A 26,557-nucleotide genomic window follows, 5' to 3' on the forward strand; every position below is an offset into this window, starting at 1 on the left:
AACCAGTGCTCACCAGGACACCGTATTGGTGGAGAAAGACCCCAACCCTTGAGCCGTTCCTGGAGCTGGGCAGGTTTTAGCTGGCAGCATGTGAGAGGAGGCAGAGCGGCTGCTATCAAACCCCAGTCCTGCTACAGCCAAAAGGCATGGAAGGGCCTTTTCAACCGAGGCCTTGGCCTTGGAAATTACTAAGCAATTCTGGTTGAATAGGTGTAAGGGAGATGCTGAGCACTAGCAGAGTGGTCTGGGTCTTGCAGAGATAAAAGCAATCGAAACAGAAGTCTTGAAATGAGATTGTCTTGATCACCTTACAATGAAGCAGCCCTACAGCTCCTATTGTTTTGTATCAACTAACTTGACCTTGCTTGCTCTGGATGCACACTACATAAAAGCCCACACAATTGCTATACTTAACAAGAACACTCATTAAATCAGTCCAAGATCTTTACTTTGAAGAATACTGCATTTAAGCATTGTGAAAGCCACCAATGGTCCACCAGAGTGACCATGTACAGACTAACCCAGCCAGACTTCCCCAGTCCCTTGCTTCTTCCTAGGTGACCAAACCTTTGGCAGAGATGCTTGGTAAATGAAGTAAGAAAAAGCAGCCTTTATATAGCAGGACAGAGTCTTAACAAAGCTTGGCTTTGACCTCAAAAATGCCCATGGCTGGAGGTTAATCACATTGGTTCCTCCCCTCCTTTCAAAATTTTATCTTTCTGACACCAGTTTCATGTAGTCCTCCATCCAGCACCCCCCTGACTCTCCCCTTCTGCCCCCAAGGTTTTTCTTTAAAGAGAAGGTCTTGACTCCCTGTTAACATTTAAAATGTGAATGAAATGAAGCAATCAGCAGGTAAGCACAAACAGAAAAGTGAGTGGACATCTTGTGGAATTGATACATGCTCACTGCAAACAATCTGCCCAACGAAATGAAAAAAAAAAAACAACCAAAAAACTCCCTCCCCCAAGGAGAAATTTTAAAAGCTGAAAGCTAAGAACTTAAGTACAAAGGCTTTTGTGTTTTTATTGACATTGTAAGAAACATTTTTTTCTTTGTTACAAAAGAGCTAAGTGGTTCTGAAAGCAGAAGTACAGTTTATATGTACACGGTGCTACAGACCCTTCAGATCAACCTAAGGCTCGAGAAATACCAGATCATAACTGCAGGTTTATCAAATTAAGACCACTAAGGCCTGGTACAGCCAAACACTATTCCTACCGTACGTAAATGTATTTACACTATTAAAAAAGAAAAGAAAAAAAAAGAAAAAAGAAAAAAGGATTACAAGCTTTATTAAAAAAAAAAAACAAACAACAACCCTAGAAAAAAAAGTTAAAAAAATGAACACATTTTTATCTTACACATCTGCAGGACTGACAACAGTAACTTTTCAGTAGGAGACATTCTATCAATCCAAGGACAATAACACGTGAATATCAGAGGTTTACAAGACACTTCAGACACTACTAACAGTGGCATGTGCTATCAGCTGAATGGAGAATACAGCCTCATTGTGAACATCTGCCAACATATCTTGGTCCCTCTCTGTTAAAGAATAACACAAAATAAGGCACATACATTGCGAGAATATAAACTGTGAAGGACAAGCCACTGTGCAACACGTGTGGGCCAGCTAACCAGCTAAGTCATCAAGAGAGAGGGAGGAGAAGGAGGAAATGACTGGAAGCAATCAAGCAAGCCAGGGTTTCAACGCTTGTGTCATCTGGGACCATTCTCCAAGGAGAGAATAAGATTATCTGTCATGTGGACACAGTAGCCATTGTACCAGCAACTCCCCTGCTGGAAGCCCACCGACTTGTCTGCAAAAATACCTTTCATCCTCATGGATGAACTCTCACAAGTGACTCCAGATTTGTGGAAAGTGAAAAAGTCTGTAAAAATGTGAGCAAGGTGGGTGTGCCCAAGGCCAATAGTAGCTGATCAGGAAGATCCTTGAAGAGTCGTTAGAAAGGGTGATTCAGAGTCAGGCTGTGACCACAGCAACACTTTAAAAAACAGGAGAAAATCACAAAAACTCCTGCATTTTCTAGTACTTTAGGGTGAGTGGTGTGCTTCCAGCTGCCAAATGCATCAAACATACAAAATCAAGCCTCGGCTCTGTGACTGGAAGACCAGGAGGGTGCTAATAAACTTGTGAGTGACATTGGTGGGATTTTCCCCAGACTATCACACATCCAGAAGCTGGCTGCCAACTTGATGCTAGTGTTCAGCCTTACAGAGCCCACTCTACCTCATCAAAACAAAACCAAAAAGGAAGATAGCTGGGTTATGATGTACCTTCACGGACATCAACAAATCAGCTTCTTTAGCATCAAAAACAAAAGTATGACAGGACAGTAAAAGCTGAGAAGTGATGTGTTTATGTAAGAAGAGAGGCACGTATGCTTCAATAGTGAAAATGATAAACCATTTGAACGATCTCTCCAAGGACACCGTGGAGCCTTTGTTTCTTTGTCATCCCCAGATCAAAACCAGATGACTGTCTGGAACACGTGGTTTAGGCCAAGACACACTGTTGGCCTGAAACAGGGCTAAGTGAGTGACAAAGGTCTGTCAAGGAAAGAAGGCAAATCAGATACTCAGTCCCTTTTTCAGTCTTAAGCAATGTGAATGGATTCTCCCAAGCTCTGACGATTCACATCTTTCCCAGCTTCAACTGAACAAGCAAATACAATCATAAACTGGAAAACTGAGTTTAAAAGTCCTTTTTTTAAAATGTATTCGCTCTATAACAATAAAAAGCTCCTCTGCTCAGCCACCTCTTCCTGTGCAAGTCATAAGTCTCCCCATTGAAACTGTTTATAAACATGTAATCGATGGCTTATTGAACAGCCAGCCACTAGCTACCATGAACCATCTGAAATAATCCCAGCTGACGAGAGCAAAGCCTTTCCTAATGCTCTTTCTCAGTAGGGACATGAGCTATCAACACAATTGCACTGCAAGGTGAAGTGCAGCAATAGAAGCATCCCTCGATCCAAACCAGCCAACTGCCTTGATGAGCTCTGCACAGCTCCCTCTGAAGGCTGAAGACCACTACAGAAGGCTGTCAGAGCTGAAGGTGGGCAGGAAGGTCAGGAAGGGAACTGGCAATGGGCAAAGAGCACAAAGGGAGGGAGTACACGTGCGTAATGCAGACAAGAAAAGAAATGCTTGCTAAAGGTATGCAGAAAGACAGGTGCAGGACAATGATAAAAGTTGTAGGATATTGAGGAAATCTTTTTATTTACATTTGTCTTGATCCCTGACGGTCCAGCTCACATTTAATATGTTCTGTGATAAGCCCAAATAGAGCCTCAGCAAAGGATTCAAATGTTTTCTTTCAGATTTACAGCTTCTTCATCTGCTTGTAACAGCTGATAATAGATTGATGTTGTCAGAAAGCTCCACTTAGGCTGCATTCCTTCACTTTCCTCAAATGCTATGCCCTGAACAAGCTGGTATTCCACCCTTTTCTGCAGTAAAAAAAAAAAAAAAGAGTGCTATGGCATTCTGAGCTTTAGCTATCACCTCCTAGTGCTACTCTTAATTCTGACTTGGCTAAAATGTATTTGTCGTCCAAAATGGATCAAATCACCTCTCTTCATCATACATCTATATGAATTATAGTTCCCCACAGGCATCAGATGCGGGTGTTGGCACCACCCGCATCCCATTAACATTTTAGTGTCAGGAGTTAACAGAGATGATTGTAAGAGCTGCACTTGTGTGTAGCTTCCATGAATGCGTGAACTTAAGCCTTGCTCTTTTTAATGTTCTGCCCAATTGCTTATCCAGGAGCACAGCGTTTGTGGGTGCACAATACAGTCAAAAATCCTCTACAAGAGCTGGCTGTTATGGACAAAATTCCATCCACCTCTACCAGGGAGTTACTTCATGCTCACAGTGTGATGGGTCTGATTTTTGCTGGTGTGAGTGAGCCTAGGCACTGACTCACTGATCTGCCTCAAGCTGAAATGCACACTGCTGTCAGCAAGTTTAGAGTGACAGGGTTAGTATTTTTACATTTTGATAGGCTACCAGACCAACTTGCTTCTTTGCAAGATTGTTTCTTTGCTACTTTAAATGACAGCTTCAATCTTTCAATTTTGTAAAGCTTGGATACTCTAGAAAAACATTTAAGACTATTGGGTTGCTTCTCATCACTTCAATTTGCTTGGCTAGTCTGTTTGCTACTGGTTTAATGTGCCAAGACCACGTTGCTTTTGGATTTGTAACCATGTGGTATGTCAACAGGCATTTACTTACTGTAAAATATACAATCCATCTAACAAAGCTGTATATGTCAGAAGGAATGTGCAAGACAATTCTTCTGGCAAAGGAATAGTTACTGTAAGAAAAAAAAAAGAATAAGAAGAAAGAGTTCCCAGCTTGGAACACTGGAGTTTCATTATTTCATTCTATGAAATAATCCATCACAAGAGCCTGATCACCTCTCCATCAATGTGGTATGCAAAGAAAGGATTACAGACTGTCCAGATCAGCAGACATTCACATAATTTCACTATCCAGTCATTCAAATTAAAAAGTTGAAAAACAGAATACTAAATACTGCAAATAAAACAAGAGTTATGCTAAGAAAAGCTTTCTTGTCCTCTGTCTCCTCTGAAAAACACACGCACAATACAATCTCTGTATCCTTACGCAAGGCAATGACAGCCATCTCTGTGTTTACCAAAATCTTACACATTTGCTAGGTATTGAGGGGCTGCTGGGCTTACATTTCTTACTTGCTTGAACCTCATATTTCTTGTGCTCTTAAATCTGGAACTACAGCTTAGGGGTACCGTGGCAGTGCATTCCTAAATCAGTTGTCCACCTCAGGGTGATGTATTCAATGCATCCAGAGAGGATTTCCTCACTGTATGTTTGCTTTACATCCTGCATGGTTATTTTGTGCCTTTATGTAGGGAAAAAATTGTTTGATACAGTCAAGTTTCTTTTGACTAACAGAAAATTAAGCCGTTTCATCAGAACTTTCTTTCAAAAAAAACCAAACAAAACAAAAACATGCACTTCACACGTTTACATTGGTTTACAATAAAAAAAAAAAAAAAAGAAAAAAGAAGCATACAGACATTCAAAAAGGGAAGGAGAGAGAGAGAGGCAAGTGAGAGGTGAGGGAATGGGTGTAGCAATACTGATTCAAAACTGAAATGGAAGACAGTTTCTCCCTAGAACACTTTAGGGTTTTCAGAGTTCTTATTCCATAAAAGGAATATACTTGAAACACATCCCATTTAGGTGAGATGAGATTGCTAAAATACATACACAACTAAAAAATACGAGTCTTTTTTTCATCTGTTATCTCCTAAGCGGGCTTTTTGTTTTGTTTTTTTTTCATGTCTATTGCATAACAGCAAGAAACTTGCTTTCTTCTGCAAGTGAGGTCAACAAAGAACTCATGTCCCCAATAGCCATGTTGGTTGTGCTTACAGGCATAGCTGGGAATGTAAGAGACGCTCGGGGAGTGGTGAGGCGTGAGGAATTGCGGGAGAGATTCTGAATGATGCTTGGGCTCAGGGCTCCTGAAATTAGGCTGACATGGTCTCCATCATCTATGATAGCATCAAAATCAATCTGCACACCCTCTAGGCTGTTGCTGTCAAGGCTGTCAACTGTGCTTGATACTTGGTTAGCCCCTGGGGAAAGAAGCTCAGAGGAGTTTGCAGTAGCAGTCTCCTGCAGCAGGCAGTTAGCTTCCGAAACAAAGAAAGAAGAACCTGTTTTCATAGCTTGGTGGCTAAAGCCCGTGGTTTGGTCATATAACTGACCAGAGTAATTCTGCATATTAGAGCAGAACTGCTGTGATTGACCTTGCATCTCCATCTTAATGGTGTTTACCCTGTACGTCTGGTTGCCATCACTTACATGTCCTTGCTGTTGCGCCAGGTTGTTCCTCAACACATTTTGCCGCCTGTTGCCACTGTAATTAGCACACGGCTGGTAATTCTTGGCCACTGACAAACCTGAAGACTGGTTACCAATGGTATGAGAGACCACTGGACAACTCTGCGGCCCTTGATAGAGGCTGCTTTGTGAGGTAGGACTAACCTGCCCTAGCATCATTGGACCAGACTGACTGACTCCCTGGTAATGAATGCCATCTCCAACCAGTTGGTTTTGCAAATATTCCTGTTCCACCATATTCCTGTTCTGCATCCCATTTGCCATACTGGTGGCCTGATCACTGGATGCGATGGGATGACCAAAATTTTGCTGGTTCCCACTCACTGGTATATTGCTGCTTCTTAGCTTCTGCCCTTGAACTGTCATGCCACAGGAATTGTCCATTGCCCCAGAAATCATTGGTTGCCTGCTGATGCTTTCACCGTAGGGCTTATTGGGCTGCACGCTGAAAGAAGTGTTGGCTCCGCTGCCAAGGACTGTGTTCTGCTGCAAACTATAGGAACCATTGTTTTCCATCAGGTTCTGATAGCCATTTTGCTGGGACACACTGCTTCTCTGCAAGTTCTGCTGCTGAACCATCATGTTGTTATACAGTCCAAAGGCTCTAGCCTGCTGCACTGCTGAGCGCTGACTACATTTCAGTTTTGTAGGAGATAAGTCAGAACTTCCTGAGCTTACTTCATTCCACTGAATGGGTAAGTCACTCTTGCTCGCCTCTGAGCCTGCAGGCTGACTGCTTGCTGGAGGGGCTCGGTCGAAGCTGCTAGGATTGCTGTTTCCTAAAACCACACTGTGATGCATTTTGTTGCTGTCTAGGACGTTGTTCAACAAGTGGTCACACATGCTCTGGTTCTGGGAATTCAGATACTGAACCACATCATCTGGCAGGAGATCCTCATCATTCAAACTGCCACCTGCTTCCATCGTAGCAGCCTCCAGGGTGACATTCTCACTGATGCTTGGAGGACAGGGGGAACTGAAGCCACGGAAAACACCACCCTCAGAACGGGCACAGTTCTGAAGGACAAGGTTGCGCTTTTCCATGGATGGAGGCAAAGCAGGGGAGTTAAAGCTATTAAGACTGTTGAAATGTTGGACTCTAGGGACAGAAAGGTTATCGGAGACCATTCTTACTGGATCGCTGGCTCTCCTCGTCCCATTTCCTAGAGCATCATGAGACAGAAGATGCCTCCTGCTGTAACCATTTGCCCCACCATCACTACATCTTCGAGGGGCATTCACTGGAGGCAGTGGAGATACTCCAGACTCCCTGCAGTCACCCAAGAGTGCCATCCTTGTTTTGAGGCTCATCCTCTCCATATTAGGCAGTGGAGTTGGTGGGGGTCCACCAGTAGCTGCTGCATATTTAGCTTTCAGCCTGTATTGCTGGGCTGGGGTGAGGCTGAGAAGACTTGGCAGGTCATCACATTGGCTTGCTTCACTGGAGCGTCGAGAGGCATCTGTTGAAATGGGGTCATAGGAGTCCGCAACGCTCACATTTTGTGGTCTTCCCTCAGCCTGAGAGGCATCACTGGACCTCCGGCTGGAGAAGCAAGGTGAGATTCCAGAAGACCTGCGGCTGCTCAAGTAGGCTGAACTGATTGTGCTCGTATTGCTGTCCCTCCTGTTTAGCATGTTCAACACAGTGATGTCCGTACTTGAAAGTTCGTTCCTGTTTGGCAGAATAGTCATGGATCCTCCTACACTGCAGCTGCTGTTTGATTGGGTACCTGGAGGTAAAATTCACAGATAAACAAACATGTATTACCAGAAACTAGTACAAAAAAAACCCCAAAACAACCAAAGAACACAAAGTAAAGAAAGCAGAGAGAAAAGTGGGAATGTCTACATCGTCATAACTAATCATAGTAGAGCTCTTTATTGAAGTAAGTAGGGACAAAAACTGTGTCCCTAGGTTAAAAGCTAATTCAGAGACTCAATGGTAAAATTTCAGTGTGAATCCCAGCACAAAATTTATAGGCCGTAGCCACAAACTGTCATCAGCTGCTGTAGTCCCCTAGCCTGCAGTGCAGCTATGCTTACTGATGTGCCAGAAGGACACAGTCATAAGAAAGCTTTTTATAGGCAAAATATAATTGGACAGGCATTTGCATGGAAATGGCAAAATACTCAAATTGGAGTCTATTCAAGGTCATTTCTAAGACTTCTTGAAATAACTCCTAACAACTGCAAAACATCTTTGCTGGTTTCTTGTTTTGTTTTGTTTTTAAGTAAACAGAATATGTTTCTTAATTTTACATGGTTTCTTCTGACTGAATGTGTTTCAGAAATGCTGGGCAGTCCGTGCTGGGGGGAGAGCATAAACCTACAGGTATGCTGTAGGCGATATACAGGCAGCAAGGACGTGTTTTGGCAACCAAGAGATGAGCACCATCTCATACAAAAACAGATATTGATCCTTAGGGCTAAATCTCTTCCTGCTCCCATTCATAAATATTTACATTTTGTAGCAGTGGTATCTGTACATAAAATTAATTGCATTCATGGAAGCAGTTTATTTAAAGGAAGCCCGATGTATCAATGCAAAGGGTGTCTTGCATGTCTCACCTGAAAGAATTCCATACAATCAACTGCTAGATATTTCATTTATTTGCATTGACTAAAAAATAAACTGATCTTGGGTCCAATCCTTTTCCTACAGGGACTATTTCAATCACAGTAAGTTTACTGTCCTGCTGGTCTCCCCTGATATAAGACAAAAGACTATCAGTCTTCCCTCAAGGTGAGCAGCAAGGCTTGCAATGAGGGGATAAACAAAAAGTAATCAGTTTATGGATGATTCTCACATGTGATGAATTCCATTAGCTGTGCTAATCTTTCCCCAGTGCTGCAATTTTGGGGCAAGTACTGCAACCAAGGAATCTAAGGACAAAAATCATGGCTTCCATTCCACAAATCTTACCATTTCCTATGAGAGGCGGCAAGGTTGGGGCTTTGGAAGGTGGAACGGGGTTCAGTCTTGGAAGCATTCCATTAACTTGTTTCAACCTTTCTAATTTCACTTGCTCCATCCATTTGGTCCCTGTCATATTCCTCCTGGCCTGTAAGCCAAGTGCTGTGGTGGCTGTGGAAATGGTAGAGTCCATGATTGGGGTTTCATCGATGACACTGAGGTCTCCTACACTACCACCACCAGTCAGAGTAAGCTCGATCCCATTGTTGGAATAGTTGCTGATGGGGGACTGTTCGCTGCTGCATGTAGACTGACCACCAGGGCTTGGCTGAGATGTCTGTTGGAGTGAAAGAACCAACACAAGAACGTGAGGATTAAGCAGACAATGTTAATCTGTTGACACAATTGTAGATCTAAGTGGAGCCAAGGAAAACGTAAAGAGAAGTTTAATGTTAAATGGTGACGGTGATTTTTCATTAGGAAGCTTTCTGGAATACCAACAGCAATGACTGTCATTGCAAAACTCAGCACTAACATCCACTTCAATATCTTGCTGACTGTATGTATTACATCTACATGAGCCATTCATCTATCTCAGTTAATCTCATAAGTGGGAACTGTATCACTTCATACCATTTAAGAGAATGCATGTATACTCCTGTTGGGTATGCACTGTTCCCAAATGCAGGTCAACAAACCAGACCAGAATTCAGTCATGTTAAGAGGTCTAATTCACAATGCTAGGCTTGCAGCAAACAAACAAACAAACAAGATTCCAACAACACTGGAATTTGTTGTGTTTTGTGTTTTTTTTTTAAATTAGACTTGCGGCTAAAGAACTGAAGTACTTTCCATGCTTAAGGCTCATTGTTACGAGCAGTGGTTGGCCAGAAATGTTGGCATGTAATAAAACAGGGACAGAGCATCAGTGCAAACTACTGTAACATATTATCAGCATCCTGAAGGACCTTAGCAGCACACTCTAACTTATTCTATCTCTGCCCTGCATCACAAAGGTGATGATCTACCAAATCAAATCCTTTGTTTCATTAGAACTTATGGAATCTTCTAAGCACACAGTACAGTCTATCTGAAGGAATGTAAACCCACTGCAATAGCTTCTTCTTTCTTAACGGTGCTCCCATTGCTGTAGCAGGATTCTTGCTGTGGGGAAATACAGGCTCAATTTACTTTTTATGCTCACAATGTACTTATAAAAGCACGGGGGAAATCTCTCAAACAAACTGAAACAGACTGACTGACTGACTGACAGACAAAACGTAGCAAGACAGGCAGAAGTTTCTGGACACAGGGGGCTGTATTAGAGTGATCACAAGTTAAGTCTGTGCATGCAGTATCATTTTGCTCCCAAGAACAGTTTCATGTAAACAATTTCACCTTGTTTTTTTTTCCTGCCAGCCTGTGATTTTTATGCACATTCGTACTGTCAAATGCTAGCAAGAATTTCTGAGGTAGCAATGGTTGCTCTCACTTTTAACATGAGTGAATGAAAGCAGTACTGTAGCTTCATGTGTCCCCGAGGAGTCAATTCAGATGCAATAACTATTACATTACTTCTAACTTGAATGATGATACCTACAATTTATGAGGCCACACTGAGCAAGCTGATTTCCAAATCCTGGCCACAGAAGATTTGGTGACAAGAATAGAAACGACTGTTATTACTCAGAAGAGAGCTTGTGCTTCTGTACGATAGCTCCATGTCATATGGAAGAAGAGCAGTGATGGTTAGAAGCCTGTTCTTGTAGCCACATGTAAAGATGACAGTGAGGTAGGTTACAGAAGAACAGCATTATGGGAAACATATTTCTAGGTGTGCAATTAAAAAAAAAAGGGCTAGAGAGAGGTTCAAAGACATTTCTGAAGACATTTCACCAATATGCCAGATTTTTCACATGTCAAATGTTGCAAAATACTCACAGCACGTTACATTTGGGAATGAGTTTGATGGATTGCACATTACTAAATAAAGGAATGATTGGATAACAGGCAAAAGGCTAAAATAAAGACACAAATAATGTTGCAGTAAGAAAAACAGAGAAGTTTAAATGCCCTCACCTTATTACCCACTGTCCTTAGGAAGTTAGAACAAGACATTTAAGAGCATTAGACAGAAAAGACACAGGATTAGTTAAGAAACAGAGCTTAATTCACACAAGCAATAAGAACAGGAAACATAAAATTGTTTTTAGAAGATATTTTCCAGATATAAATATTTAACACCATGAAAGCAATCATTATTATGAAACCATTTATATTTGAGAGCTCAGCATACCTCAGTAACACTATGGATTTAGCTACACAAGCAAGAGAGGAATGGGTTTTGTTCCTCTGTAATTTAAGGCAGTTATCACCAAAGATGGCAGAGGATCTCCTTTGGACTTCAAAAGGAGTTAACTCTGGACACCTGAATGTTTGTGAATTTGGGATTAATGTATATAATTTGGGATATTCCACAGTTTGGGTGTAAGCATTAAACACAGTATAGCAACAGCTCGTATTTCAGTGAGTAATCATTCTGAACTGCAGCATGAAGACCAACCATATAAGCATAGATTGGAGGCCTCATATTTGTAGCTCCCAAGAATTGGGTCCAGATGAAATGTAGACTCAGAGGTAGTTTACTGGCAGTAACAGTACAGAGGTAGTTACTGGTTTTAATCCTTGTGAATAGGATGCATTTTAAGGGAAGGCACGTGAAAGAAGGACTTCTTTTGTTTCAAACAGCATGTCAGAAAACTGAGTTAATTTTACGCTCAAGCTCTAATAATAATGAGGTCCTTCACACTGGTATAATACAGTACATTGGAGATAAACCAGAGGAAGGCTTGATGAAACTTTAAATTCGCTTTAACTTAAATTTGAATTAGGCTAACATGGTCAAATTAAAGTAAGTATCAGATTAACCTAAGAGTCACAGTAAAGATCAAATATTATGAGAAGATCTCCTCCTGCCATTGAAGAAAGTCACCTCACCTTGCTTCACTTACATTCCATCTGTCAGAAATCCTCAAGCCCCTAAAATCCGACTCTTTCTCCAGATTCTCCAAAATTTACCATCACCAACATCAACATGGCAGTGATTTTGACTTGGTTTTATTTGCATTCAGAATTTGAGGCTGCAGGACTCACATACTCTATCTCTCTTCTGCAAACAGAAGAGTGGAAAAAAACCTGCCTTTTTAAAATGACAGCTATGATTTTCTCCTAATACGACGATTCCAGAAGATGGAGTTTTAAGAGAAACAATTATTGCGAGAGTTGCCAGCACTGCACTTACTGTGTATTGCACAGACTAGATGTAATCTTTTTATTTGCTATTTCTCGGGCTTTAAAAACATTTTACAGTGTAAACGAAAAAGAAAGCCTCACAAAGATCCAAACTCGTGAGCTGGAGTTTATGGGTTTGAGCATTTCATAACGGGAGTAACATGGGAGTTCCAAAAAGAGAAAGGGCGAGGGAAATGTCACAGTGTATTGCATACCATTGGTTTCTCTGACTTGACTGCTTTCACTTGCAGGCATTCTTCACGCCTTGAGGTAGTGTTGTTGAGGTCCTTCTGCTCCCCAGTCGCACCCTGAGTCTGCTGGCCTGGCGATCGTGTCTGAGAGTGGCTGCCTGGGTCTCTGGGTGGTGGAGGCCTGGGGTGGATGTCTCCTCGCTGCTTCTTGGTGACGTGTGCTTCTGGCCCATGCACCGTCTTGACGTGTTTCCGTAGAGAACTGGGGTCTGTGTAGCGCTTTGTGCAGCCTGGGATCTTGCAAACGTACGGTTTCTGCCATGCCAGGAAAAACACTCAAATTAACTTTAATTCCATATGGGAGTCCTGAAGAGCTCCTTGGAGCACAGATGGCACTATACCCTTTCATGGTGAATTTGTTACCTAATTTACAGTCTCTAGAGTGTCTGCACAGAGTCAAATCTATTGATTTCCCCTGGTTTTGGTACTCAATAATGATGCATGGCTTACAGAGGACAGAGTCTCTCATAATATGAACTGGCACAGGCTTTGACTTATCACAGCAGCAAAGCAATGGAAGCTGATGAAGATTGGCCTATCTATCCTGTCCACTGCTCTCAGCAATCTGATACTTCATTTCCACTATAGCCAATACCTACTCTTTGGCATTCAGAGGCAAACAATTACCTTCACAACATGCTGGGACATTTTTTCAGGCAGGAAGATCTGAGGAAGAATTTCAATCCTGGCCCTTTCAGATCACCAGTTCACGTGTCAAAGCACAGCATTCACTTCCATAAGCATTTTCACACTGTAGCAATATATGTACTAGTAATACTACTGTTACTAGCATAATTGATCACTCATTTTCTTTAAAAATAGCCTCCTTTATCTACAAATATTTCTGGTCCAATAAGCAATATGGAGAAAAGTAAATTTACTGCCTTATAATCTTGCCAAGACTTTCTTTGTCCTTATATAATGAGAAGCTTAGAATGGAAGAGTTGAATCCTTCCTAAACATTCTAATTACCTCAGGAAAGAAAGTATCACTCACTCACTTTTATTACTGAAATGTTTCCAAGAAACTACTATTTTAAGTCTTATTTACACTAACCCTCAAGAAAAAGAGTTCCCCATGCAGAGTTTCTTAAAGGCATTCTCTCTATGTTTATAAATGGCACTAGAGAGCCTTTGACAAATATAGCTTCTTAATGGCTATCTATGGCCTGAGTCTCCATCCACTCATGTCAGTGCTCACACTGGCTTGAGTAAGAGCAAAAATGTCAATTGTAACAACGTGAAGTTAATGCTGAAGTACTGAAGCAGGTTTTCTCCAGATGCTAAGGACGTACACATCAGCTAAGCTCTGTACAATACATCTGCATCAAGATATCTGAGTTGCTTTTAAATCTGCATCTAGCTTACTTACTTAACAATCGAAATGCCACTGTGAGGAACTGCTAAATTGCTTTCCAGTGGCATTCATGGCAGGCCCTATATCAGTATATATTGTCTAAGAATGTTGCTGTTGTTGAGACAGATGTGACTGCCACAGTGGGTTTGCCTGGAAAGAACAAATTCCCTCTACTTCATCCCTACTCTGAGAGGTTTATTCAGAAAGGAAAAAAGAACAGTAATAGTCCTGAGAAGAGTGAAGAGATGCAACTCAGAACTTCTAGGGCAACTCAAATTTTCCAGCCCCCAGAGACTTCTTTATGCCTGCCAGCACCTGCTGGAAGGGACATTACAAGATGTTGCAGAGCCTAGGCGGGCAATCTTTGCTCCCACTCTGCTTAAGAAGCAAGAAGTGCAGGAGGCTGTGGTTCCTTTCCTCCTGAGCAAGCTGTAACTCGACAGCCACCAGATGTCAGCATGCAGCAAGGCAAGGTGACACCTTCTGAGGGCTGGACAACCCCAACAGCTCCAGAAAGAAAAATGATTGCAGCATGTCAGCTCAAATCTTCTCCTGGTTAACATGCATGTTTCCACTAGATTCCCCACCAATCGTCCCTCCACTCCTCTCATACTTAACAAAATGACCTGTAGCTTCTTTAGATCTGCCTGATGTTAAAATGATTGTGCTGATAATTGTTATCCAGTACTCCCTTCAGGTTGCTGAGAATCTCTATAGCTGTCCTCCACAACAAACTGCTATGATCATATTGTAAGTCTAGGTCTGTTCGACTCACAATTTTATTTATTTATTTACTTATTTATTGGAAGCTATGCTTACTTACCTCATTTGAATGAGTCCTGTTTTGGTGCTTGGCCCTGTCGGATGCGTTGGAGAAAGCTTTGTTGCAGCCCTCGTGTTCACACACATATGGTTTCTCTCCAGTGTGAGATCTCAAGTGCGTTTTCAAGTTTTCTAGTCTGGAGTAGGCCTTTGTACAACCTTCAAACTGCAGATAAAGAGTATGTCTGGATTAATTTTAATATTTGGACTTGCAAGAAACAATAAAAGCTGACCTGTTTAAAAACATTCCAAGCCTTCATAACTGTGTGCAATGTAGTTTTGTTTTGACTTGTTAGGTTTTAGTTTTAATTTTACCCGTGCAAAATCATCACAATTCAAGTTAAAATGCTTCCAGCACCATAAAAATCTTCTCTCACAGGAAAGAACAACATTCATGTACTTTGTCTAAGGCAGTCATTGAGTCTCGTGGCCCCACAGTGATACCCAGATGTAGCTTTGTAAGAGAAAGTGCTTTCAAACAGTTTAAGCAAATTGAGTCCTGTTTAATACTAGTTTAATACTGTGCCTTTTGGGCCTTTGCTTTTTAAATTTGAGAAAGTTGGCCAAGTTATCCAGTTCTTACCATCTGGGCCATCTGGATAACAAAGCAGACAGGCAGTGTCAACTATAGCAGTGTCTGATGGACAGGAGGTCAGAGCACACAGCGCCCGTGTTGCCCTGCTCCCTACATGGCCCCAGGTCCCTGTCAAAGTCTGAGCTCAGCCTCCTTTACTCACAGTGCATTTGTGTGGCTTTTCCCCTGTATGTCTCCTCATGTGGACCACCAGCATATACTGGGCTTTGAATGGTTTCTGCTCCCTGGAACAGTCCAGCCATCGGCACACAAACTCTTTCTTCTCACCATGTATGTGGTCATTATTTATATGCTGTTTGGATAGAAGGAAGTTTACAGATTAACAGAAACATAACTTTGCCAGCAGTCTTCCTGTTGATTTGCACTGAAACAGCATTGGTCTTGTGATACTCAAGTACCACTCAACAAACGACATTTACAGAATCAGGCCTAAAAAAATGAGCTCCAACCTCAGAAATCAACACAACTGCTAAACCAAGTTTCGATCAGATCTTCCCAGTCCCCATTCTCCTTACTTTCTTTTAGTACTGGCCTCCTATATACGCTGTGGTAGAAGAGACAGAACTCTACATAGTCCAATAGCTAAAAACTCCATGCACAGAACCATCCATCAAAACGGATTTTGCCACTGCAAAATATGGCCTTGCCCAGAAGCCTTTGGGAGAGACACCCAGCCTGGATCTGTAGTCCCAGACAACTCTTGTTTGTGAGTGTACCCAGAGACAGGCTAGGGCTGTCTACCTTTTTCAGAAAAGTAGCTTGCTCTGTTCCCTTCATCAAGATTCAGTTTGGCAAAGAATTTAATTCTCACTGATTATGTTTCTGAGCAGAAACAAGCTGCTGAACCAGGATCAGCCTCAAGTTATTATTATTTTTCATGGTTGCTTGTTTTTCACAGCTTCAGAAAGCAACAAAATCATCCAATACCTGGACTTGCAAAGGTGCACAAAGGTTGGAATTTCAGCAGTTCATCCTCCTGAACTCCCTTTGATAAACCCTGCCTCAGACACGTCACCGTTCCTGTACTTCCTACCACAGCTTTCTGGTTGTGCCACTAGATGGCTGCATTTCACAGCAAATGAGATTATTCCCATTAAGAAAAACTGCTTCCAGAGTTTACACGTGATCACAGCAAAAGATGAAATCAGTATCTGGTGTATAAGTAGCTCACAGAAAAAGCCAGTCCTAGAGAAACTCAGTTGCACACACATGCACAGAAAAAAAAGAAAAAAAAAGAAAAAATGATAATCCCAATCTTCCCTGAAGACCTGAAAACAATCAGATAACTAAGCATTATCACTTATATTCACAATTATGCAACATCTCCATGGCAAACAGATGTCGGTTGCCTATAAAAGATGACTGCTCTTTTCTCTTTCCTAAACTTCATTGCTATTTCTTAAAGTTTCTGGTGGACAAAGCACATGGCCAGAACAAAGATGTGTTGGACAATGCACAGCATGTAATCTGCAGTTTACGTTCCAAGTGCCTACCTACATTATGTAGCCCCCTCGCATTACACACGGCTGTACCACAAGTATGCAGTGCCCAGCGTTGTGGAACTGAATCAGAACGGTACAGTGAGATTAATGTGCACTCCTCTGTATGAGAAAGGGACAAACCTCAATATACTGAATACACTTCCTATAAATATTACAGACTATAATCTATGTGGTTGAACCGATACGGCCAAGAGAGAAATTATACACAATTGCATGGGTAACGTGGGATTTCCCCTGGATTCCAAATCACCATGGCTGGGTCAGGCAGCCCGCAGCAGAAGCTCTTTACCCACTGTCCTGAGTGGACACACACACTCTCTTCTTCAGAAACACTCCCTGCAGGACAATTTCGTCGCTCCAAATGAGCTTGCTCCTCGCCCTTTGGACTTCTCACACTTATCAGTCTAAGCATCCTCTAAAACTGTCCTTCCTCGTGGGCAAAATGCTCCTTCCCTCACCCCCTCTTCTGTCCAGGTTCACCAGAGCTGCTGAAAAAGCTTCCCTAGGATGACCTCTGTCTGTCACTCCGGTGGCTCATCTGTCAGCCATCTTGTGATCACCGTCACATCACTGTGCGACTGTGTCACTCCACAGTTGTTGGCCCTGCTCCCTCATCCTGTCACTCCTTTCTGCTTTTGCCACTATCAAACCACTCTTTGCACAGCTCTTGCTCACGGCATTGATGCTCTAGGAAGCCTTTGAAAGCTTGTCTGCAAGTCATCTTGTTCTTGTTTAATTCCTTTGAGGATCCTCTTCAGGTAAAGCCTAGAAGAAATGAGCTCGCTACAGCTTCTGCTAATCTGAGTAATTTTTATCTCTCATATGACCTCAGTTGCTTTTTGGTTGCATTTCACATAGGAGCAGTGTTTCAGCAAACCTACAAAAGTGCCCCAAATAGTGTAGTGTATTTGCATTTAAATACAAATAGGCTGGTCCAGAAAGATCTTGTTCCACACTAAATGAGCACAAGAGCACAGCAGAACTCAGAAGTGCTCTGGGATAATGACACCCACTGCCTTTATTACCCTGATTGCACAGGACCAGATTCCAACGCCCTGCACACTCACAGTATGATCTGAGAACTGACCAGCCAACTACAGGCACTTAGCAGCACTACACCGACAAAACAGGTACTAGATTTAAAACACTGGGATTTGCTTAGGTTTGTTATTTGGCAGAAAACAATGTGCCATATCTAAAATATGCTTAATGAAGAGGAAGGCCTCACTGTGCAAACAACAGCAATGAGAAAAGTTTAGAAGTTTGTGAACTCTGGCATTCAGGTTCATTGACTCACATAATTACGTTTGGATTTTGCATGGTGGTTTTGACTCCCCGGTCTCTATTATGAGAGAAAGTGAATAGTTTTCAGCTTGTAAAACAAAGAACAGTCAGGAATAAGAGTATTATGCAAAGCAGAAGCTTTGGTGCAGTACAATGAGGATTTATAGGGTTTCAATTTATAATCTGTTTGTAACCTTATTACACCCATGAAATGTCACATTCCAGGGACTAGATCAGAAGGATATTTTTTTTCCCAGTGAAATTGAATTTTGATGCAGTTTCAGGGTGTGAAAAGGCTTTTCTTTTAATTTGATAGACTCAAACCTGCAAGTTTTACTTATGTTGGTAATCCTTATGACAGTAAATAGGAGCATGAAAGACAACGATATTACTCCCTAGTGTCAGGCTTGCTAACACAAGGCTCTGAAGCACCAGCTCTGTACTATTAAGAATTTGTGACCTGACAAAAAAAAGGCCCTGATAAAAGCTCAAATTCCACTAGCTATCTCCCATTGCACACAGTTCTGAAAAGCTGCTAAACAGGGGTCATTTGCAGAATTCCAGTCACTTTCATGTCATTTCAATGCTCATTACCAAGCCTCAGTCTGTCCTGGCTCATTTTCTTTTCTTTAAAGAATGTTGCTATTAACATTTGGCTCCAACATGAACAGAGGGAGCTGACCTCTATATCGATTTTGGTTTTAGAATGCCCTGGCTTTGAAGAAGAAAGCTCTTAAATAGATTTCAATTCCAGAGCAAAACCAACAGATTTATTGAAATTAAGGCTGAACTTGGTGTGTCATTTCTACTAGGGAAGCTGGCATCTGGAAGCACAACCTGCAGTGTCTTGGAAGCATGAATGCTTACATGGTAAGAAATAATACAATTCAAAGAGGGAGCATGTTAAAAATGTGTTCTTACATGGTCAATGCACACCGTGTGCAACTCCATACAGTAGCAGTTGACGAAATGAGGCTGGAGGTGGGATCTATAAATTAATGCTTGATTTCCCTTCTCTGTGCATTTTTTAGAGGAAAGGGAATGTATAACCACATCCAAGCTGACTCCTTGGTACCCTTTAGTTACTCAGTTCATGAAGAAAGGCCATTTCTGCTGTTACAGAGTCAAGCAGCACCGTTCACATCAGTGGAATGAGTTAGGAACACGAGAAAAAGAACGACCGTCACCTGCAACTGCGATTACATCTGTAAAGACAAAGTGTTATTTGAGGGATAAAGCAGAAATCATTGGGCAAACCTCCTGATTCTGCTTTCTATTCTGGACACACTACCCCAGCACATGCTAGGAAAAAAACTGGAAAGAACCACACTGCCTTGGTAGTGTGTGGTTAAGGAGGCATGATGTCCGTACTGCTAAAAATTGCTTTCATTTCTATTATATAATTACAATTTTAGGCTTTTCTTAGCCTCTCACATTTATTCTCCTGGAACTATAAATTAAACAGGGGTGCTAAATGTCTCCTCTAAACTTCACTATACACTTCAGACAGAAGGGGTGTTTAAAGCACCTTCTAGCACAAATCTTGCCCTGACCTGTGCTGCTGCAGAATAACCCCTAGACCAGCAGGGCTGGCAGCATAGGAAATGAAAACAGAGACATGGAGAGGCATTGCAGCACAACAGCTGCTAAGCACAGCTTATCCAGCAGTTGCTCGAGGGAGCTGCACAGCAGAAACATGCAAAGATTGTGGCCAGCAATAACTCGACAGCTCTGAGGCTGGCCTGGAAAGGGATCAGTCGTCCCTGACCTGCAAGTCCCACAGGTAACACTCTTGTTTACATGTTTTGCATAAGGGATGTAGATTTGTCCCTAAGCTGATGTACAGTTAGAAACAGGAGGGGACTTCCTGGTCACTGAGTTCATTCCTCACTACAGCAAGCCCCATTACACATAATCCCATTCACAAACAAGCTTCATCTTCTAAGTGCACTTGTATTCTGCTCTGTCCCCAGTGGGAAGCTGCTCTAGGAACTTGCTCTTTTGTTGGTTAGCAACTCATTTCTAGTTTCAATTTATTCACAGCCAATTTATACTCATTTGTTCTTGTGCCAACACTATCCTTCAGCTTAAACAGCTCTGTTTCCTTGCATGGTTTTTGTATCCCTCCCTCGTCCCAACTAATTTATGGATAACTCTCCTCTCTGCCTGCATTTGCTGGATTAAATAAGCTGGTTCCCTCTGGTCTTCTCTAGGATGACCAAGTCCTTGCTCCTTCTCTCCTTCCCTGCTTTGCCTTGAGGTGTGGAAGTCCCTGCCTGTCATTTTGCCCCCAAGTTCCTCATTGTTGCTTTCAAGACTGTGCTAGCCCGTTCCAGCTCAGAGGTCCTCCTGGCCCTCTTCCCATCTGTCCTATGTAAGAGTTCACCTTCATACTTACCTATCCTTGCCCAGGTCTAAGTACAGCTCTCTTTGTGTAGACACTTGAGACCACTTCTGAAGCAACTGAGTGCCCTGTGGCTTGTTAATTTATCTCTTCTAAGAACAAACCTTGGGAAATAATATCTCCTACTACAGTTGCAGTAGAGATGGGGGCTTAAGATTCGGAAAAAAGTAAGACCTAAATCACATGCACTGAAGTATTTCGGTTTCTGATTCCCACCTAAAGTAGTCATCCCTTCCCGAGTAGCATGCATACTTTTGAGGTTCTTGACCCACACAGCTTCCTTAGATAGATGAGTGGATGTAAAAAGAGCACCATCATTCAGAAGAGTGACAGGGCAGCACTTCAGGAAATACCCTGCTTGCCTGCTCCCCAGGGATGTGATGCTGGGCTAGTCACTGCTCCTTGCTACCATTTTAGGCAATAAGACAACGAGGAGATGACATCAGTCACACACCCCTACCGCCTCATTAACATCTCATAAACTCCATGATCCATGGAGAGACGGACAGACAAAAAGCTTTGTAAAGAAGTCAGCATATAAAGGAGGTCCTGGTGAGGTGGGAAATACCTTCCCACAATAGAAATCCTATTGTAAGGAGGCTGAAAAGTGCATCTCAGTAGACCAAGATCCCCAGCAGAGTCCGCAAATGCATTCCCATTGCTGCAATCAAGTTTCTCTCAAACTTTTGTGATTCCCTGTCAGCACGATGCCTGCATTTTAATCTCCTGGAAAATAGTCCTTTCCCTACTAAGGATCATTTGTAGGCACAACCAGATTAAGCAACCCCAAGAGACTAATGTCCGCTTCCTACTGCATGAGTCAGGAGTATGCTTTTGACTTTATGTCCTTAGGGTGACATAAGTATGTCAGTCATTTTCAGTTCCTAAGACAGAAGAAGCACTTAAGCAGTCATAAACCCTTATGGTGGCATAAATGCTTAAGCTGCTTTCAGTTCCTCAAGCCAAGCCAAAGCTATAGCTATACATGAAAACTCTGCACTTCTGCATAGGCACATGCCTGTGGAGAAGCTCAGATAGCTATCTCTACTTCAGCTTCCTTTCCTTTGTTCCACTTATTGTTATTCCATACTAGTTTTTGCACCTGTCTTCCATAATTTAGAGAAGATTTAAGAAATAGTGTTGTGAGAGATCTCTACTAATGCTGATTAGCAACATGACAATTCATACCATCCACTGATCTGGCCCAAAGTAGGTCAGTGCCTCAGCAGTCTCGACACCTTTGCCGAATCAGAATACCCACAGTTAAAATTGGCTGGATCTTAAAACCATGGCAATTTCCTGAGTGTATAATGAATGCACTAAATACTGAGTCTGCACACGGCATTCCTCACCCTGCAGTATTTGATCCTGTCATTCAACCTCAATGCTTAATTTTCAGTTTTCCACTCTAAATAAAGCCTCCCATTCCTCCTCAGATTTGGTCAAGATCATAAACCTAAATGTGCAGTAATGGCACACCACGTCAGTAATCATGTATTTAGAGGTTACATGTATGAGAGGAGTGTGATGTTTTTAACAGTACAACTAAATATGTACCACAAGTGTTTGTAACTCCAGCGTGACTGGGAAAGTTTCAGTCATCCCAATCAGAAAAATAATCAAATCACCAAATAAAAGCAGAAAATTGCACGGTATGTGGAAAACAGGAAATATAACTTATATTCTTTTACTAACTTAATACATGAACTCTATGTATGTGACTGTTAATATTTCACTGTATGGAAAAATTACATGTTAGCCAGCATTCCAGCCGAATTTACACTTGAAGCTCATTTATTGCTGTGCTGGTCTGGATTCCCATCTCCATCACTTGAGAACTGGCAATAGCAGTCAATGAAGAAAGAGGGGGATCAAAATCAGAAGCCTAGCTGAAAAACAATCACGACTTATAACTTAAGACAGCTTGCAGAAGAAAGTATGAAGGGATGACAGGTACTAGAAGACGGAAAGCATGGAAAGCAATGAATGGAAGATGGAAAAAAGAAAGAAGGAAAGTGAGGAAAAGAGGTAAGAGAGAACACGGTTTCCATCTTGCACATCTGCACTTGAACATGGCTGCCTATGCTGTAAAAGTCTTTGGAACAGTTGATGAGGAATCTTGATTCTTGCATCGAGAAACTTTTCCTCTCCTTTTTTCAACCAAAGCAGTGCTTCCACACACATGTGGAGTGCAATGCTAAGTTGCTTCATTTCCTGAGTAGGGAAACTGTCTTTCCAATGTATGTATCCGGCCTCAAGGATACTGGTGCTGAGTGCTTGTGCTGGCATGAAGCATAACGTATTCCCCCATAACAAATCCCACACGTCCGTTATCCCTCTAAAACTCACAGTTCCTCTCCTTTCATAGGGAATATACATGGTGTTCTGGTTGCACGGAAACACTGAATTGTTCTGCCCCATAAGAGCTCACCACCTTTCCTTAGCACTACCGTCTCAGTATCTCATAACCTGCTTATTCACCTGCCTCAGTCCAAACAGCCTGCTCTAATGCAGCTTTTTTTTGTCTGCGATGTATGAGAAAGCAGTCCATGGGAAGGATGAACCAACCTCTTCCAGAGATGCCTCTTCCAGAGATGCAGCAACCAGTTGGGTCAGTATCTGCCTTTGACTGGCATCTCTGCCAGTAGAAGACCGGGTTTACAGCCGTATTTAAAGATGTACTGAAGATCTGGGGTCAGGGCAAGACACAAAAACAGACTCTTCTTGGCTCATGAAGCATACAACTTTGGAAGCCAGAAGCCAGAAATGCCCAAAGAAAGAGAAAATTCAAGCTAGTAATAATTAAGAGATAATAGCATTTAGTGAAATTTGCTGCAAGTGCAGGAGGCATCTGATTCCAAATGCTATTTGATTTTATGGGCATGGAGAAGTCTTAATCTCTAAATGTGACACTGTATTAGACAGGAGTATGCTAATCCAGCAGGACTATTTTCTACTCACCATCCTGTTTCAGCTGAAAACATAGGTCTGATTATTTTTCCTCATTTCATCTCTTTGCACTAACAACAGCAATAAAAGTTCTCAATCTGTAAGTTAATTAAAAATATATATATATATATATATATTCGTTCTCTGTCCCTGTTTGTTCTCCTGCAGTAAATTCTATAGTTGTCTCTGTTGCCTATCAATAGGTTAAACGTATCCAACTTGTGTGTTTAAATGCTAAAGACAGAGAAGTCCCCAAGGATACGTCAATCGTTGGCTCTTGTACAAAGAAAATACTGTATTTTGCTCAGAAGAGCTTTCTGTGGCAATTTAAACACAGTGAGACAGACACAATATCCTGGAGAGAGGAAAACCTGCCTTATTACATTCCTGACCCAAGAGAAAGGATTTGCCCTTAGGACATAAAGAGAATCAGCAGGGAGGGAAAAAAAAGAAAAGTTATCTAATCCTAAAAATAATGGCAGCAGTTCATAATACAGCATGACCTCCTTTTAATCTCTGATTTAGCAGTTATACAGTATGGATATGATATAATACCAGTAGAGCAAACACAGCTTGCTGGTCAGGCTGAGAACCAATTCCCTTAGACTGCAATCTACGTTTCCAGGTTTTAGACAGCTTTTTGGTAGGCTTCAGGGTATTTTGTGGAGGGAACAGAACTTATGGGATATTGTGAGGATTCCTTCTCAATAACATTACATCTTGTTCTTGTTTCTTTTAATATAGATATATTCACATATACAGTACAGTTAAGTCTGTTAGCAGCAACATGCAGCTCCATCAAAGGCAATGTTTTACAGCTCTCCCTTTATTTCCTGTGTAAGAGCATGTAGCTGTAAAGAAATGGGCAGAAACTACATTTTTATTTCCTAAAAGTGAAAATTTAATAAATGAGATTCTGCCAGAATAAAAAGACAAATGTTCTGGCCATTAATCATTTCACTTTTACAGCAGCAGAATGATGCCTTGATGACTCTCAGCTTTGCTTCTTTTCTGATGTTGCCTTCCATAACTGTCAAAAAATCAAGTGTCATCTCTTTCTTGAAAGTTGCATCCTTGTATTTGTAGCTGGGAGATTAATAGGTGAAAGTGACATATAACAGGAAGCTTTCTTAATTCTTTTTTCCAAATGTATGGAAGTAATTTTACAAAATGTGCTGCTGAGACAACTGGGCCTTCTAAGTTCCTCCAGCATCAATGTTCTGTCCTACATCAGCCTTAGTTGATGAAACAAGGTATTACAGCTACTTTATTTTGATGTTATAGAAACAAACAAACAAACAAACAATAAAACCTCCTCGTCCTGGTCCTCATTCTTTGACTTTCCCAAGGACATAGCTAATTGCATATGTGCTGGGGAGCTGCAGCAAAGAAGTGAATGAACTGAAAGTAAAAACCATGAAGCAGAAACTCAAGACAGCTGTTGTCAAGAAGGGATGCTATGGTTATGTCTCTGTGCTCCAAAAGTATGCCCTGCTCTCCCACAATCTGCTGGTGATGGGGAGAAAGACATTAGGATGACCAAGTTCTTGGGGTATCCACTGTGTAGATACTGGTAAACTCCTTCACCTTACACTAGCTTCAGCATCACTCTTGGTTCTTTTTGTACGCATCTGGCTGCATGATCACAGGTCTGCCTGAGCACTCATGGATAAGCTGCAACACATGAGCAAAAAAAAAGCCTTTTGCTGCAGGGTCATCCCTTTTTTATAAGCTGTGATATATATTATATAGCTGTGATCTGGCTATAGATCCAAATGATGTGGAGTGAGAGGCAAGAACGATTCCTGCCTTCAGGAAAGCTCTATGGCATGACAGTAGGGAGGCAGGATGCCTCCTCCTGCTGCAAACCTACAAAAGAGGAGTGCTCACTACATGGAGCTTCATTCTCCTCTCTCAGTCCAGTCAAAACAGTAGGGTACAAACAAGGACAGGTATTTTTCTACAGCTGGACAGGGAACAGGGTACAGAATGGCCTGAAATGCAACATCTGCCCTTCACGATGTCTGACAGTCACCTAGGAATGCTGAATAGAAAATAAGTCTGATATCTTCTAGGAGCGACTGAATATGGAAGGACAGAAAACTACCTGAGGCTCAAATTCAAAATTTTCTGGTTCATGATCTTCCATTTAGGGGTAAAAATTGATTTTGCGTGCAACTGCTACAGAATTTCCACAAAACTCAAGTTAAATCCATTGAAACTCACTCACAGGCCTCACGGGTGATGTCCAACATGAGCCAGGGCTGACTATCTGCTTTGCAATTCTGAACCCACACACAGCTTTGCACAGTCTTTAACAGAAACATATCAGAAAAACAGGCCTTAAAATTAATTAAATGAATAAATAAATACTCAAGCACTTTGCACTGCTACAGGTGTTAGTGCAACTTAGGCTTAAAAGCAAATATATATATATGTGTGTGTGTGTGTGTGTGTGTGTGTGTTTCTCGCTTAGGAAGATTACAGTGAATTCCTGCTAGCACCTCCTGAGATAGAAATCATGAAAAAGAGATGTAACATCAAGGTATTTCCTTGCATTTGCAAACAGTATGAGGTATGAAAATGTCACCTCGGTTTTGCAAAAGGTACATCAGCACACACAAGGTAGAAGTACTAAATCCTGTGGAACACTTCCCACATTGCTGCATAAGGCATAAACCTCCAGTCTTCCTTTCTGCCACAGTAAGCCATCCAACTTCAACAGAAATCAGATCTGCTGTATATATTAAACCTGAAATTAACAATGCTCCAATTTGTTTGGCTTTGATAAATTCCAGCCATCACTCCTAGGTGAGATGTGCAGATCTTGATCCTGTGAGGTGCTCTGCTCACGTGAGCTCTTGTGGCAGTGCAGTTTGTTAAATTCCACTGGGTCCAACACACAGCTCTGCAGGAGCAGGGCTTTAGCAGCTGTTATACTTAAGATATTGAGCAGTGGGTTCTAACCATGCTCAAAGTAATAACATTTCCCTTTAAAACAAAGCACGTTCACCAGAATAAAAGAATAAAATGGGAAGAGATTTCTAACCGTTACACAGAGCAGCCCAGCGAAGCCAACAAATAAATGCCTAAAGCAGAAGGAATGTAAGTAAAAACATACCAGCAAAATATCCCAACAACAGTAGTGCACAAAGTGAATATATAAAGCCAGAACTGTTTTATAGAAATTATACAGTTTACTGACAAAAATCTGTTAAAATTTATAATGCTTTTCAGTGCCCAGTTTTGGAAATA

At 41.7% G+C, this 26,557-nt stretch overlaps 1 protein-coding gene across 2 annotated transcripts in view; it reads right to left on the minus strand.

Moving 5' to 3' along the window:
• Positions 1-1,001: 1,001 nt before the first annotated feature.
• GLI3 (GLI family zinc finger 3) overlaps positions 1,002-26,557 on the minus strand; it is a 203,432-nt gene continuing 177,876 nt past the window's right edge. For both annotated transcript variants that reach the window (XM_052698982.1, XM_052698981.1), the window contains exons 11-15: positions 15,306-15,455; positions 14,570-14,734; positions 12,355-12,645; positions 8,858-9,185; positions 1,002-7,664 (exon numbers count right to left, since the gene is read on the minus strand). In XM_052698982.1, the coding sequence (XP_052554942.1) occupies positions 5,371-7,664; positions 8,858-9,185; positions 12,355-12,645; positions 14,570-14,734; positions 15,306-15,455 (3,228 nt within the window). In that variant the 3' untranslated portion in view covers positions 1,002-5,370. The remainder of the gene's footprint in view (positions 7,665-8,857; positions 9,186-12,354; positions 12,646-14,569; positions 14,735-15,305; positions 15,456-26,557) is intronic.

This window comes from Tympanuchus pallidicinctus, unplaced genomic scaffold (assembly GCF_026119805.1).
Source record: "Tympanuchus pallidicinctus isolate F22 unplaced genomic scaffold, pur_lepc_1.0 scaffold34, whole genome shotgun sequence".
Classification (NCBI taxonomy): Eukaryota; Metazoa; Chordata; class Aves; order Galliformes; family Phasianidae; genus Tympanuchus; species Tympanuchus pallidicinctus.